The 17,194-nt window shown below is 42.8% G+C and overlaps 1 protein-coding gene across 1 annotated transcript in view; it reads left to right on the forward strand.

The window, feature by feature from the left end:
• Positions 1–17,194, forward strand: part of FRAS1 (Fraser extracellular matrix complex subunit 1) — a 487,428-nt gene that overhangs the window by 414,859 nt on the left and 55,375 nt on the right. Inside the window, exons 54-55 of the mRNA XM_040418026.1 lie at positions 5,241–5,409; positions 7,953–8,199. Coding sequence (XP_040273960.1) covers positions 5,241–5,409; positions 7,953–8,199 — 416 coding nt within the window. The remainder of the gene's footprint in view (positions 1–5,240; positions 5,410–7,952; positions 8,200–17,194) is intronic.

Consider the following 17,194-nt stretch of genomic DNA (forward strand, 5'->3'; position numbering starts at 1 on the left):
AGTGCATCCGTAAAAATCATGCGGACATCTGAATGGAGCTTTACAGGGGGGTGATCAGGGAGTCTATATGGGGTGATCACCACAGTCATTGATCACGCCCCTGTAAGGCTTCATTCAGACGTCCGGATGCGTTTTGCGGATCCGATCCATCTATCAGTGGATCCGTAAAAATCATGCGGACGTCTGAATGGAGCTTTACAGGGGGGTAATCAATGACAGGGGGGTAATCAATGACAGGGGGGTGATCAGGGAGTCTATATGGGGTGATCAGGGGTGATCAGGGGCTAATAAGGGGTTAATAAGTGACGGGGGGGGTGTAGTGTAGTGTAGTGGTGCTTGGTGCTACTTTACTGAGCTACCTGTGTCCTCTGGTGGTCGATCCAAACAAAGGGGACCACCAGAGGACCAGGTAGCAGGTATATTAGACGCTGTTATCAAAACAGCGTCTAATATACCTGTTAGGGGTTAAAAAAAAACACATCTCCAGCCTGCCAGCGAACGATCGCCGCTGGCAGGCTGGAGATCAACTCTCTTACCTTCCGTTCCTGTGAGCGCGCGCGCCTGTGTGCGCGCGTTCACAGGAAATCTCGGCTCACGCGAGATGACGCCTATTGGCGTTAGTGTGACCTGGGAGCGCCGCAGAAATGACGCCTTTCGGCGTTAGCGTGGCGGCAAGCGGTTAAAATGGTACATTTTCTCAGTTTAAACTTTTGTTCCATGATTTATGTTCTATTCTGAATAAAATATTAGAAGTTGGCACCTCCACATCATTGCATTCAGTTTTTATTCACGATTTGTATAGTGTCCCAACTTTTTTGGAATCCGGTTTGTACATACACAGGTTTAATCACTAAACGGTCAACAATATACAATGTATTTGGAAAGTCTTCAGATTCTCACTTTTTTCACATTTTGTTTTGTTGCGGCCTTGTGCTAAAATAAACAAAACTTCAAGTTTCCCCCATCAGTCTGCACTCAATAACCCATAATGACAAGGTGAAAACAGAATTTTAGAAATATTTGCTATTTTATTAAAAAGGAAAATCTAACATTTCTCATGGATATAAGTATCCAGACATTTTGCTATAAAACTTGCCATTTAGCTCTGGGGGCCTCCCATTTCTGTCGATCACCTTTCGAGATGTTTTATTTTGACTGAATTGCATTTGATTGAATCTTCCACCTGTGGTAAATTTGGTTGACTTGACATGATTTGGATAGGATTATGTAGGGACAAATGGTAGAAAAAATTCTGCTGCACTGAAAGTTACTAAGAGCACAGTGGCTTCCTACTTGAAGTATTTTGGAACAACCAGGGCTCTTCCTAGACCTGGCTGCCCCACCAAACTAAGTAATCAGGGGAGAAGGGCCTTGATAAAGGAGGTGACCAAGAACGCAATGGTCACTCTGGCTGAGCTCCAAAGATCCTGTGTGCAGATATGAGAAACTGCCAGAAGGTCAACCATCACTGCAGTATGCCACCAATCTGTGCTTTATGGCAGAGTCGGTAGAAAGAAGTCCCTCCTCAGTAAAAGACGCATGAAATCCGGCCTAGAGTTTGCAAAAAAAGAGCACCTAAAGGACACTCAGACTGTGAGAAACATGATTCTCTGTTCTAATGAAACCAAGATTGGACTTTTTAGTCTCAGTTCTAAGCATCATTTCTGGAGAAAACTAGGCACTTCTCATCATCTGCTCAATACCATCCCTAGAGTGAAGCATGATGGCGGCAGCATCATGCAATGGGGTTGTTTTTCTGTGGCAGGGACAGGGAGACTGGTCAGGGTTGAAGAAAAGCTGAATGGAGCAAAGTACAGGGATATTCTTAATGAAAACCTGATCCAGAGTGCTCTGAACCTAAGACTGGTCCAGAGTTTCACCTGCCAACAAGTCAATGACCCTAAACACAGGAATGGCTTAGGTACAACTCTGTGAATGTCCTTGAGTGGCCCAGCCAGAGCCCTGACTTGAACCCAATCGACCATCTCTGGAAAGAACTCAAAATGCCTGTCCACCGATGGTGCCCATTCAATCTGACAGAGCTTGAGTGGATTTGCAGAGAAGAATGACAAAAAATCTCCAAATCAATGTGTGCAAACCTTGTGGTGCTTCAACTAAATACTGAGGAAATGTATTATTTATTTTATGCACTTATAAAGCGCTACTATATTTCGCAGCACTTTACAGACATTAGCATCTCTCTGTCCCCAATGGGGCTCACAATCTAAGTTCCCTATCCGTATGTCTTTGGAGTGTGGGAGGAAATCGGAGTACCTGGAGGAAACCCACTTTTATGTCATTATGGGGTATTGAGCACAGAATGATGGTAAAACTTGATTTTTATTTTTTATTTTAGCACAATGCTGCAATACAACAAAATGTGAAAAAATAAAAGGGTCTGCAGACTTTCCGAAAGCATTGTATTGAATACCCTATGTGATATTTCAATGTAAGCCTTTACTATTTCTATTCTCCTTCATCTTAACTCGCCAGAATGCCCTGTTGAGTCTGATAAAGCTTCCATTTTTAAGATCACAGTATGCGTTTTCGATACTTTCATCAGTTACCTGTCAAGGAAATAAGATAAGATCCAGAGAACAAACAAGCAATTTAATAGAAATGTTTGTTTTATCCTTTATTATGGTTGCCACTGTTTGCAGTGGTTTCTTCAGACTGTACTTTGTTTTGAAGACTGTGTTCCTTTTATTTCTGGACTAGACTTTGATGTGTTGTGTTAAGCAGATTTTTATTTATTTACCCTCATTAAAGGGGTATTCCGGTAATTTCAAGTTATCTCCTATACACAGGAGATAACTATTAGATCAGATGAGGTTCTACCACTGGGACCTCTACCATTGATGAGAATGGGGGTCTCATATCCCACGTGGCCCCCTGAAATGAATGCAATGGCAATTTGAGCATGGGCACTGCCACTTCATTCAGCTCTTTGAGACAAGTGCTGTACTCTGCTATCTCTGGCAATCCAATAACGATGAATGAAGTGGCAGTGCGCATGCTCAGCCTTCCCCTCCGTTCATTTCTGGGAACAACATATCTGTTTTGTGACTGTGGGGGTCCAAGCTTTAGGACACCAGCTGGTCTAATACACTGCTCAAAAAAATAAAGGGAACACTTAAGCAACACAATGTAACTCCAAGTCAATCACTCTTCTGTGAAATCAAACTGTCCACTTAGGAAGCAACACTGAGTGACAATCAATTTCACATGCTGTAGTGCAAATGGGATAGACAACAGGTGGAAATTATAGGCAATTAGCAAGACACCCCCAATAAAGGAGTGGTTCTGCAGGTGGTAACCACAGACCACTTCTCAGTTCCTATGCTTCCTGGCTGATGTTTTGGTCACTTTTGAATGCTGGCGGTGCTTTCACTCTAGTGGTAGCATGAGACGGAGTCTACAACCCACACAAGTGGCTCAGGTAGTGCAGCTTATCCAGGATGGCACATCAATGCGAGCTGTGGCAAGAAGGTTTGCTGTGTCTGTCAGCGTAGTGTCCAGAGCATGGAGGCGCTACCAGGAGACAGGCCAGTACATCAGGAGACGTGGAGGAGGCCGTAGGAGGGCAACAACCCAGCAGCAGGACCGCTACCTCCGCCTTTGTGCAAGGAGGAACAGGAGGAGCACTGCCAGAGCCCTGCAAAATGACCTCCAGCAGGCCACAAATGTGCATGTGTCTGCTCAAACGGTCAGAAACAAACTCCTTGAGGGTGATATGAGGGCCCGACGTCCACAGGTGGGGGTTGTGCTTACAGCCCAACACCGTGCAGGATGTTTGGCATTTGCCAGAGAACATCAAGATTGGCAAATTCGCCACTGGCGCCCTGTGCTCTTCACAGATGAAAGCAGGATCACACTGAGCACATGTGACAGACGTGACAGAGTCTGGAGACGCCGTGGAGAACGTTCTGCTGCCTGCAACATCCTCCAGCATGACCGGTTTGGCATTGGGTCAGTAATGGTGTGGGGTGGCATTTCTTTGGAGGGCCGCACAGCCCTCCATGTGCTCGCCAGAGGTAGCCTGACTGCCATTAGGTACCGAGATGAGATCCTCAGACCCCTTGTGAGACCATATGCTGGTGCGGTTGGCCCTGGGTTCCTCCTAATGCAAGACAATGCTAGACCTCATGTGGCTGGAGTGTGTCAGCAGTTCCTGCAAGACGAAGGCATTGATGCTATAGACTGGCCCGCCCGTTCCCCAGACCTGAATCCAATTGAGCACATCTGGGACATCATGTCTCGCTCTATCCACCAACGTCACGTTGCACCACAGACTGTCCAGGAGTTGGCAGATGCTTTAGTCCAGGTCTGGGAGGAGATCCCTCAGGAGACCGTCCGCCACCTCATCAGGAGCATGCACAGGCGTTGTAGGGAGGTCATACAGGCACGTGGAGGCCACACACACTACTGAGCCTCATTTTGACTTGTTTTAAGGACATTACATCAAAGTTGGATCAGCCTGTAGTGTGTTTTTCCACTTTAATTTTGAGTGTGACTCCAAATCCAGACCTCCATGGATTAAAAATATTGATTTCCATTTTTTAATTTTTGTGTGATTTTGTTGTCAACACATTCAACTATGTAAAAAACAAAGTATTTCAGAAGAATATTTAATTAATTCAGATCTAGGATGTGTTCTTTTTGTGTTCCCTTTATTTTTTTGAGCAGTGTAGTTATATCCCTTATTCTATGGATAGGGGATACATTGAAATTACAGGAATACCCCTTTATTAGAATAAGTTCACACTTCAGTTATTTGGTCAGTTATTTCCATCAGTTATTGTGAGCCAAAACTAGGCTAAGCAGATCTTTCCATTATACCTGATCTCTGAGTAGGCTTCACTACTGGGTTTGACTCACAATAACTGATGGAAATAAGTTATCAAATAAATGAAGTGTGAACGCAGCCTTACCTGGGTAAAATAGTAAAAATTAAAATACTCCTCCACAAAAATTATCATATCGTTAGGTCGTGAGCGTATCTTGTCTTTGAGCTCTTATCAGTTTTGATACACATCGCTCTTCATTGTTGCTAAGTGATGTCTAAGAATAAATGGATTGAGATTTTAGACTATGCTTCAAGATTTTATTCCCATAGAGTGATTTACATGGAAAGGGGGGTTTGTGACATCCAACACTGAATATGTTCTAGCTACTGTTCTACTGCTTACATTTTTTTTTTCAGAGAATCGGTCACTAATGTGTATATTTTTTGTTAAAAGCTACAACGTAAGTGAAAAAGCAGGATCCATAAGTGTTAATGTAAAAAGGACTGGAAATCTTAATCAGTATGCAATAGTCCTATGCCGGACAGAGCAGGGAACTGCCACATCAAGCTCCGGTGTCAGCTCTGGACCAGCACAGCAGGACTATGTAGAATATGCTGGCCAGGTAAAATATCTTCATTTATTTAACTTTGTACCTAGGTGCTAAAACCTTACCGTCTTCACCTTTTATCATCATGTAAGTAGTTGGTACACAATTCTAAGCTCATTAATTTCTTAGTATTTTAGTATAATGTTTAGAACTCCATTGTATAGATATATCATAGCTATAGATAAAACAAAAAACAAGCTGCAGTTGCCAGTAGAAGTGTAGTAGTTTTCTGCATAGTGTTATACATTGTACTCAATGATCACAGTATGCAGTAAGCTCCTCTAGTGGCAAATGCAGGCAGGTAACAGATCTACTAAATCTATGTCTATGGAAGGGATTTAATTTAAATAGTCCACACAGAATTTAAATAAAACATAACAAAAATTGGATTTCAATGGTGAAACTTCATTTTAATCTAATTGTATATAATATTCATATTTGGTGAACCTACAGTATGGTCAAATAATTATTGAACCTATTTTAAAGTGTTATGGATTGTATACCGCAGTTCCCCAAAATACTCTATTCTTCCCTTCATGATTAATGACTATCTATGCAGAATACAGGACCATGGTTTCATCCTGTCTCTGGAGCAGCTAGCACAGTGTGCTGTAGAATTGTTCTGAATAGTCCCCAGAACAGGAATCCCTTTTTGCCTGTTTACGGAAGATAGAATTTGACTTTACTGGAAGATGTTATTTTATTATGACATTTGATATACAGTATACAATTCTGCCACAAAGCACTTTTCTGCTTCGTGTCTAGAATATTGGTGTTTTCACTTATTTTCTAGAATTTTCTTTTCTTCTATCTATTTTATATGAAAACCATACCACCTAGCAAGTTACCAAGGAAAGTAATATATTTTGTGTGGGTGTAATTAGATTACTTAAAGGGGTTATCTATCCTTTATTAAATGATGTCCTATCCTCAGATCACTAGCTGATTGGCAGGGGTCTGACACCTCGCACCCCTGCCATAGCTCTAGTGCTGGAAACAGACAGCTCCGTCTACTTTCTGGTGAACTCAGCTTGTCCGTGCATTGCTGCTCCCATTGATGTCTACTTTGTAGTGGACTGATCTTGTCCCTGCAGCACTGCTAGGATTGATGTCTGCTTTGTAGTGGACTGATCTTGTCCCTGCAGCACTGCTAGGATTGATGTCTGCTTTGTAGTGGACTGATCTTGTCCCTGCAGCACTGCTAGAATTGATGTCTGCTTTGTAGTGGACTGATCTTGTCCCTGCAGCACTGCTAGGATTGATGTCTGCTTTGTAGTGGACTGATCTTGTCCCTGCAGCACTGCTAGGATTGATGTGTGCTTTGTAGTGGACTGATCTTGTCCCTGCAGCACTGCTAGGATTGATGTCTGCTTTGTAGTGGACTGATCTTGTCCCTGCAGCACTGCTAGGATTGATGTCTGCTTTGTAGTGGACTGATCTTGTCCCTGCAGCACTGCTAGGATTGATGTCTGCTTTGTAGTGGACTGATCTTGTCCCTGCAGCACTGCTAGGATTGATGTCTGCTTTGTAGTGGACTGATCTTGTCCCTGCAGCACTGCTAGGATTGATGTCTGCTTTGTAGTGGACTGATCTTGTCCCTGCAGCACTGCTAGGATTGATGTCTACTTTGTAGTGGACTGATCTTGTCCCTGCAGCACTGCTAGGATTGATGTCTGCTTTGTAGTGGACTGATCTTGTCCCTGCAGCACTGCTAGGATTGATGTCTGCTTTGTAGTGGACTGATCTTGTCCCTGCAGCACTGCTAGGATTGATGTCTGCTTTGTAGTGGACTGATCTTGTCCCTGCAGCACTGCTAGGATTGATGTCTGCTTTGTAGTGGACTGATCTTGTCCCTGCAGCACTGCTAGGATTGATGTCTGCTTTGTAGTGGACTGATCTTGTCCCTGCAGCACTGCTAGGATTGATGTCTGCTTTGTAGTGGACTGATCTTGTCCCTGCAGCACTGCTAGGATTGATGTCTGCTTTGTAGTGGACTGATCTTGTCCCTGCAGCACTGCTAGGATTGATGTCTGCTTTGTAGTGGACTGATCTTGTCCCTGCAGCACTGCTAGGATTGATGTCTGCTTTGTAGTGGACTGATCTTGTCCCTGCAGCACTGCTAGGATTGATGTCTGCTTTGTAGTGGACTGATCTTGTCCCTGCAGCACTGCTAGGATTGATGTGTGCTTTGTAGTGGACTGATCTTGTCCCTGCAGCACTGCTAGGATTGATGTGTGCTTTGTAGTGGACTGATTTTGTCCCTGCAGCACTGCTAGATTTGATGTCTACTTTGTAGTGGACTCAGTTGGTCGCTGCAGTTCTGCTCCCATCTATGTCTACTTTGTAGTGGACTCAGCTCATCCCTGCAGTGCTGCTCCCCTTTAAGTCAGTCCTGAGGATAGGCCATCACTTAATAAAAGGTGGAGAATCCCTTTAACATTCATGGTAAAATTACAGTAACAGTTGAGAAACTGCAATGAAGACATGGACGTTTGCTATTAAGAGACATTTCAGCGCTGCTATGTGGTGTTATCGTGTTTCTTATGTAAATCGATCAGGTGCAGTTTGATGAGCGAGAAGACAGTAAAGCCTGTACCATCATCATTAATGACGACCAGGTATATGAGAATATTGAACATTTCACAGTGGAGCTGAGCATGCCAGCCTATGCCCTTCTGGGGCAGATCACTAAAGCCACCGTTAACATTAATGACACCGAAGATGAGCCCACTCTACAGTTTGATAAGAAGATCTACCGTGCTAATGAGAGTGCTGATGTCCTGTCTGTACCTATTGAAAGAAAAGGTTTGATTCTTAATTTTTTCCTTATGTCAGCAATTATTATCCTACATTATGTAATTATAGGGCCCAATGTAATTTTTTTTTTGTTGCTGTTCTTGTCGCTTTTTTTTTTTTTTTAGCTAAACACAGGAATGGATCTAAAATCTAAAAATCAACAAGTTTATTCTAATTTCCTGAGCAACTGGGTAGCTGGATGTTGGGTGTCCAACTGTCAGAGGTTGCTGAGTACCCAGTAGAGAAGACAGAAGTGGTTTCTATCTCTCCTGTCATCGTTAAATTCCTATCCACAGGACTCAATTAGCACTGTGGATTGCTTAACAGCCGCTATCGGTCCTGGTGGTCATGTAACATCATGTGCTCACCAGGATCACATGACTGATCACAGCACTGCTCACTAAACCCAGTATAGCCATAAAAGGGTAGTCCTACCTTCGAGTCGACAAACCCTATTGTCCGAACCTGCTCACCTGAACACCGCTGCTTCAATCCAAGTTGCTTCCGACCCCATGACCACTGCAGCGAATAACAGGCCTCGACGGTCACATCAGCTTGAATGTTACATCGCAGCTGTGAGTTACTATTCAAGCTAATATGACCACTGACGCCTTTGATTGGCCGTAGTGGTCACTGGACCTAGCCATTTCCTGGTCCAATGCAGCCATGAATGGAGCAGGGGATGGACCATAGGCAGGTGATTTCTGCTTTTATATGTTCAGAGGCACAGGTAAAGACCATAGGAGTTTTCAGCTTCTAGGCTGGACAACCCCTTTAATGTCACCCATACAAGACTGATTATTTTTTTGTAATGGTTAGAAGGCGCCCTCTGCAGGACAAATAGCAAATGTCATATGGTCTGATTCTCTAATATTTTGAGGACATTATCACATAAGACAGCGATGTGACTCTTTAGGTTAAGATACTGAGTAAATATATGTTCCAGGGACATTAGATTGAAATATAGCAGCCATGGTTAATGTCTTATTTCAGTGTCAGCAAATTATAAGAATATGAACACAGCTATGCTGCCAGATTCTGATGATCCAGCATAACCACGGTGCATATTAGTCTATTACATCTGGAAATAGCTGTTTGATTTGAAATACCTTTTAACAAAATGTATACTTAAAATAATCTCTTCTACTGTCCCTTTGCTAGCGGTCTCTGAAATTATGAGAGTTCTGTGTCATGTCAATTATAGAAACCAATGATGCATCCATATATTTTCTGTAATGACTATATTACATTCATTATTAGACAAGTAAATGACTAGATTTGCTAAATGAGGTTCTGTAGCATTTACAATTTAATTACCGGTACTTCACATTATTGCTAGAGTGTGCAAAATATAATTAGGTCACAATCAGTTACTTTCCACTGCTCTAATGAGACATCTTTTAGAGCCTTTTGTCCATCGGATGCAGGATCACTCATGTCCTTACATTATTAGAGCTTTGATCTCATACTGACCGCGAAAATTGCTTGTCTATTCACCCTTTAAAATAGTCTGCGAGAAAGTTGCATGTTATGGGAAATTAGTATTTCAGGATTGCACTGGATGGAAGAATACTGCTGGTGTAAAGTTATTAATTATTCAGAATTACAGATTAGGCAGCATTACACTGTGAAAGGTGAAGACGTTTATCATTGGCGTAAGTCCAACAAAATGACAGGTCTGTGGTTGTGAGGCCGTTTGGATGTACTGCCAAATTCTCAGAAACGCCTTTGGAGACGGCTTATGGTAGAGAAATGAACATTCATTGCACGGGCAACAGCTCTGGTAGACATTCCTGCAGTCAGCATGCCAATTGCACGCTCCCTCAAATGTTGCGACATCTGTGGCATTGTGCTGTGTGATCAAACTGCACATTTCAGAGTGGTCTTTTATTGTGGGCAGTCTAAGGCACACCTATGCAATATTCATGCTGTCTAATCAGCACCTTGATATGCCACACCTGTGAGGTGGGATGGATTATCTCGGCAAAGGAGAAGTGCTCACTAACACAGATTTAGGCCTCTTGCACACGACCGTATGGCTTTTTCAGTATTTTGCGGTCCGCAAAAAATACAGATGACGTCTTTGTGCATTCAGTTTTTTTGCAGAACAGCTAGCCCCTAATAGAACAGTACTATTCTTGTCCGTTAAGGGGACAATGATAGGACATGTTCTATCTTTGAACGGAACGGAAAAACTGAAATACGTAAACTGAAGGCATACGGAGTACCTTCTGTTTTTTTTTACGGATCCATTGAAATGAATGGCTCTGTATACGGTCCATATACGGAACTCAAAAAATGGAACGTAAACGGAAAATAAAACGTCCTCATGCACACAACCGTTGTTTGGGTCCGCATCCGAGCCTTCCGTTTTTTGCGGATCCGCGCATGGTCGTGTGCATGAGGCCTTAGACAGATTTGTGAACAATATTTGAGAGTAATTGGTCTTTTGTGTATGTAGAAAATGTTTCAGATCTTTGAGTTGCATTTATATTTTTGCTCAGTGTATGTTAAAATATTTTTAAATTGACATTTTGTATTTTATAATCTTGATAAATTCTTTTAAGTATATCTTTAAAGGAAACTCTAGATTGGAGAGGCACACTAGCACTAAAATGTTCCAATAGTAGAACAGCCTGCTGGAGTTCATCGCATCCATAGCCAGAATCTGCCGGAGCATCGCCAGGCCCCACTGACTATAATGGGACCCGGCAGGGATCCAGTTTGTTTCCGGCATTAGTGCCGAGATTTGACCGGACAAATACAGCTGCAAGCAGCGTTTCTGTCAGGCCAAACGAATCCTAGCACTAAAGCCAGAAAGAGACTGGGTCCCATTATAGTCAAAAGGCTCCGTGGGGGAAAGGTAGTATCCAGCGATATCGGATACAATGAACTCCAATAGGGTGTTCCTCTGCCAGAAGATGTGTGAAACTAGTCTAAGGGTACTTTCCTGGTACTTTCACACTAGCGTTAAAGTTTTCCGGTATTGAGTTCCGTCACAGGGGCTCAATACTGTAAAAAAATGCTTCCGTTTTATCCTAATGCATTCTGAATGGAAAGCAATCCGTTCAGTATGCATCAGGATGTCTTCAGTTCAGTCCCTCTTATGGTATGCTGCGGTATTTTCTCCGGCCAAAATTCCGGAACACTTGCATTAATTTCCATTGAAATGTATTAATGCTGGATCCGGTACCAAGTGTTCCGAAAAAACGTTTTTGCGGATGACACCGGATAGACCGATCTGATATTTGAATGCATTTGTGATCTGCATCCGGAAATAAATGCTATCCGTTTGCATACGGATTTCCGGATCTGGCAGGCAAGTGTGAAAGTACCCAAGTCCTTTACCCTGTTTTAAACTGCAGCAGTGATAAAAATGACAAAACTAGTTCCCTTCAGTCCAACACTAGAAACCATTTTCACCAGGGAGATTTAAGAATCAAAATGAATTTAGTGCTCACATCATTTCTAGAGAGAAGTTGTTAATTGAGTAGGTCAGAACAACAACATCAAGATCCAGTTTATGAATTTATTTACTGGTTTTATTTACTTTTTAAATGTTCCAAAACAGACTCTAATAGTATTTTCTGCTGCATTAACCCCTAAGGACTCTTTTTACACGTGGTCCCAATCGTAAGTCCTCATACTGGGGCTATCAGTACACAAACTCAGTCCCTCTGAGATATAGATCTTTGTATGTATTGTACAAGCTATGTACAGAACATGATATTGCAATATTCCCCAGACAAAACCTAAGTAGTGTCTTGTTCAGAATTCTATGGAACTTCCCTTAAATTTTGTAGACAACGGAGACTCCACAATTCTGTATTCTGCAGAACCCACATCAGTAAACAGCCCTGTGATTGCTTCGGCTGCATTGCTTATTTGCTTGATTTTTTTATTGTCTGTATCCCGACGACTGTCACATCTTATAGAAATACCTAAATGGAAGCAGTCTGAAGCCGCAACCCATTATAGGTATCTGCACTGCTAGCAGAGACCTGTTAATTTAACAATACGCTTTGGTCTTAGACATTAATATCCGGCACTTGAAACACTACTTTATATTTTCTGGTTTAGCTTTTGTTATGATTTTTTTCCTGTGCAATTTCTTTTGTGTCCTTGTAGCTTCTTATCTGGACCTGTTTCAACGTTTTACGAGTTGGGTGGAAATCCTTTTGAAACTGCACATTAACCACTTCACATCCGGGCCATTTGCCCCCTTCCTGACCAGGTCTAATTTTGCAAATCTGACATATGTCACTTTATGTGGTAATAGCTTTGGAATGCTTTTACTTATCCAAGCCATTCTGAGATTGTTTTCTCGTGACACATTGTACTTCATGATAGTCATAAATTTGAGTCACTATATTTCACCCTTATTTATGAAAAAATCCCAAATTTACAAAAAAAATTGAAAAATTTGAAATTTTCTAAATTTCAATTTCTGTGCTTTTAAAACAGAAAGTGATTCCTCATAAAATATTTATTACTTAACATTCCCCATATGTCTACTTTATGTTGGCATCATTTTGTAAATGTCATTTTATTTTTTTAGGACGTTAGAAGGCTTAGAATTTTAGAAGCAATTCTTAAAAAATTTTAAGAAAATTGCCAAAACGCACTTTTTAAGGACCAGTTCAGGTCTGAAGTCACTTTGTGGGGCTTACATAGTTGATACACCCCATAAATGACCCCATTGTAGGAACTACACCCCTCAATTTACTTAAAACTGATTTTACAAACTTTGTTAACCCTTTAGTTGTAAGAATTAAAGGAAAATAGAGATCAAATTTTTACATTTCACTTTTTTGGCAGATTTTTCATTTTAATCAATTTTTTTCTTTAACACATCGAGGGTTAACAGCCAAACAAAACTCAATATTTATTACCCTAATTCTGCGGTTTACAGAAACACCCCACATGTGGTCGTAAACGGATGTAAGGGCACATGGCAGGGCGCAGGAGAAAAGGAATGCCACATGGTTTTTGGAAGGCAGATTTTGCTGAAATGGTTTTTAGATGCCATGTACCATTTGAAGCCCCCCTGATGCACTCTTACAGTAGAAACTCCCAAAAAGTGGCCCCATTTTGGAAACTAGGGGATAAGGTGCCAGTTTTATTGGTACTATTTTGGGGTACATATGATTTTTAATTGCTCTATATTACGTTTTTTGTGAGGCAAGATAACCAAAAAATGGCTGTTTTGGCACTGTTTAAATTTTTTTTTTTTTACAGCATTCATCTGACAGGGTAGATCATGTGCTATTTTAATAGAGCAGGTTGTTACAGATGCAATGATATCAAATTTGTCTACTTTGTTTCAGTTTTACATAATAAAGCATTTTTGAAAAAAAATTATGTTTTTGTGTCTCCATATTCTGAACGCCATATTTTTTTTATTTTTATGCCGATCGTTTTGTGCAGGGGCTTGTTTTTTTTGCAGGAAGAGTTGACGTTTTTATTGGTACAATTTTTGGGTACATATGGTTTTTTGATCATTCATTATAACACTTTATGGGGCAAGGTGACCAAAAGATTGGTTGTTTTAGCACAGTTTTTATTTATTTTTACAGCGTTCATCTGAGGGGTTAGTTAATGAGACATTTTTATAGAGCAGATAATTACGACTGTGACGATACCTAATATCTATACTTTTTCTTATTTATTTAAGTTTTACACAATAATAGCATTTTTGAAACCAAAAAAATGATGTTTTAGTGTCTCCATAGTCTGAGAGCCATAGCTTTTTTATTTTTTTGACTGATTGTCTTAGGATCTAATTTTCCCCTCACCCATGACGGCACCCTGTGCGACTCAGGACCTCCCATCAGGACAGGAAACCTGAGAAGATAAAAAGGACACACCCCCACCTAACACCAGTTCAGGTTTCCTGTCCTCCGGATGGGAGTTCCTGAGAAGCAGCGCAGCAGGTCGCTGCAAGACATACCTCTTAAAGAAGCACCAGCGCTGGGGGGGGGTCTGTGGCAATGCCGTGGGAAGACCTATCCCTGGGGAGCGGTAGTTCTGTGGCCGTGCCGGAAGCCGCTCCCCACAAGTCTGCCTGCACCCGCACTCGCTACCGGTCCTGCGGGGAGCCGCTGTGGCCGTGTTCAGGCGGCTCCCCACGCTCTTCTTGCCGACATGCCCGGTTTCAAGATGGCGCCCGCGCGTCCAAGCGCATATGCGCATGCACGGGGCCGTCCTTCAGAGGGCCGGCTGATGATGTCAGGGGGGGCGGGGCTTACCCGGCGCGCAGGATCCAGAAGTGGAGGCCAAGGCGCGTCTTTTAAACTATAAATTCGGCGGCAGGTGCAGGCAGCCAGCGGGGGCACAATTTTTATGTGCTGAAGTAGTGATCCAGCTTACAAGCATGTCGGAGCCTACAGATGGACGTGCTGAACCCCTGGATCCCTTGAGGCCTGCAAGTCCTTTACTGGTCCTAAGGACGGGGAAAGGAAAGTTCATCATGGGTGAGAACGTTCCTTTTGTTTACTAATGAGGTGTTTTTTATATGATTAATTTTAGATCTCAAAGCCACCTAAAAAGTCGTCTTCCAAGACCAAACACAAAGAGTGTGCGGATTGAAAAACGACCCTATCTGCATCCTATCAGAAACCTTTGTGCTCAGCATGTATAGATAAACTGGTAGCGGAACAGTCCCAGACCCTTACTAGATCTATGAAGTCTTTAATCCTTCAAGGCATTCAGTAAAAGCCGTGCCAGGTCCCCAGATAAAGCCACAGAGTATGACAGTATAGAAATGGACTCATCCGACAGTGAAGCCAGAGAATACGGGCAGTTATGTTCTAGTAATTCGGACTCCTCGGACGACGAATATTCAGGGAAGTCCTTCTTTTCCCCTGAGGATACGCAGCCGTTACTAAAAGCGGTCAGAGCAACTATGCAGTTGGAAGACATTAAGCAGATCGGTTGCGGACCAGGCCTTCCAGGCATTAGGCCCTAAAAAACATAGGGTTTTTCTATGCATGAAAGCATGCAGGCGATTATTAAAAGAGAGTGGAAAAATCCTGACAGAAAATTCTTCATACCCTCCTCTGTGAAAAGGAAATATCCTTATGAGGAAAAGGTGTCCTCAAGCTGGGATAGGACCCCTACGGTAGATGCACCAGTCGCCAAGATAGCAAAGAAATCTGCCCTCCCCTTTGATGATCTAGGTTGTCTTTCTGACCCGTTAGATAAAAAAGCGGACATATATCTAAAACGGGCTTGGGAAACGTCGGCTACCTGTCTCAGACCGGCAGTTGCAGCCACATGGGTATCCCGGTCCCTGAGACTATGGATTGACCAGCTAGAGACACACCTTAAAGAGAAAAGACCTAGAGAAGAGCTCTTAGCTTCTCTCCCTACCTTCTCAAAAGCGGCAGATTTTTTAACAGATGCATCCACTGATGTGATGCGCTTTTCCGCCAGATCCTCTGCCATGACAAACGCGGCTAGAAGAGCTATTTGGCTTAGATCCTGGAAGGGTGACCAGGGATCTAAGGCCAGACTCTGTGCCCTTCCGTGTGAGGGCGATAGGCTGTTTGGGTCGTCTTTAGATGACACCCTGGAGAAGGCCTCTGACAAAAAAGAGGATTTCCTGTCCCTCAGAAGAATCCCTTTTTTCGTAGACCCCAGCAGGGTTTTAGAAGGCAGAGGGGCAAGCCATACGACAGGAAAGAGAGGGATAGGTTTCAGAGAAAAACTTGCGGCTTTCTTTTTAAATCCCAGGATAATAAAAAAGATAAGCAGCAATGACGCCAGTCTCCAGGTTGGGGGAAGACTCTCTTCCTTTCTCCCGGCTTGGTCAAAGGTCACCCAAAACAAGTGGGTTTTGGGAGGGATAGCAGAGGGATTCAGATTGGAATTTCTCTCCTATCCCCAAGATTTCTTCACCTGCACTCCAACTCCGAAAGATCCTCTAAAGTCCACAGTTTTAGAGGCAGAGGTTCAGTTTTTATTGGACAAAGGGGTAGTTTGCCAAGTTCCAAAAGAAGAGGAGGGCAGGGGGTTTTACTCCCCACTTTTTCTAGTAAAAAAAACCAATGGGTCCTTTGGGGTGATTCTAAACCTGAAGCGTCTAAACAAGTTCCTGAAATACAAAAGGTTCCGGATGGAGACAATAAAGACAACTATAGACCTGTTATACAAGGATTGCTGGATGGCAAGTATAGACCTAGAGGATGCTTATTATCACATCCCAATTCACTCTTCCTCCCAAAAGTATTTGAGAACAGCAGTTCAAGTGAAGGGCCAGCTTCTATTGCAGGGCCCTCCTGTTTGGGGTCTCGCAAGCCCCGAGAATTTTCACAAAGGTTGTGGCGGAGATGGTGGCATTCCTTCGATGGTCCAGGATAGTATTAGTACCCTATCTGGACGATTTTTTGTTCATAGCCCAGACGAGGGAACAGTTACAGACGGAACTTGTCCTGGTGTGTTCTCTGTTGAAGGACCTGGGATGGAAGATCAATCGAGAAAAGTCTTGTCTAACCCCTCCTCAAAATTGCATCTTTTTAGGGATGCAGCTAGATTCCACGGCTCAGAAGACATTCCTCCCTCAGAAGAAAGTGTTTTCAACAAAAGAACATGTTTGGATCCTTTTCCGTTCCTTCCGATGTTCCATCAGAAAAGCGATGGCAGTACTGGGGCACCTGACGTATACAATTCCCGCCGTACCATTTGCTCAAATCCACACAAGACCGTTACAGTCGGATATCTTAAAGAATTGGAATGGTCTCCCACAAACGTTAGAGGAAAAATTTTATCTCTCCTCCAGAGCAAGGTATTCTCTCCTGTGGTGGACATCCGAGAAGAACCTTTCGTCAGGAATGCCTTGGTCCTTCATAGAGCCCATACTGATAACAACAGACGCCAGTCCGTGGGGTTGGGGGGCTCATTCAGATGGAAAATACTGGCAGGGAAGATGGGATTTAAGAACCCGGGCCTGCACGTCAAATTACAAGGAGCTCAAAGCAGTAGAAAGAGTTCTAAGAGTGGCAGT

This window comes from Bufo bufo, chromosome 2 (genome assembly GCF_905171765.1).
Source record: "Bufo bufo chromosome 2, aBufBuf1.1, whole genome shotgun sequence".
Lineage (NCBI taxonomy): Eukaryota > Metazoa > Chordata > Amphibia > Anura > Bufonidae > Bufo > Bufo bufo.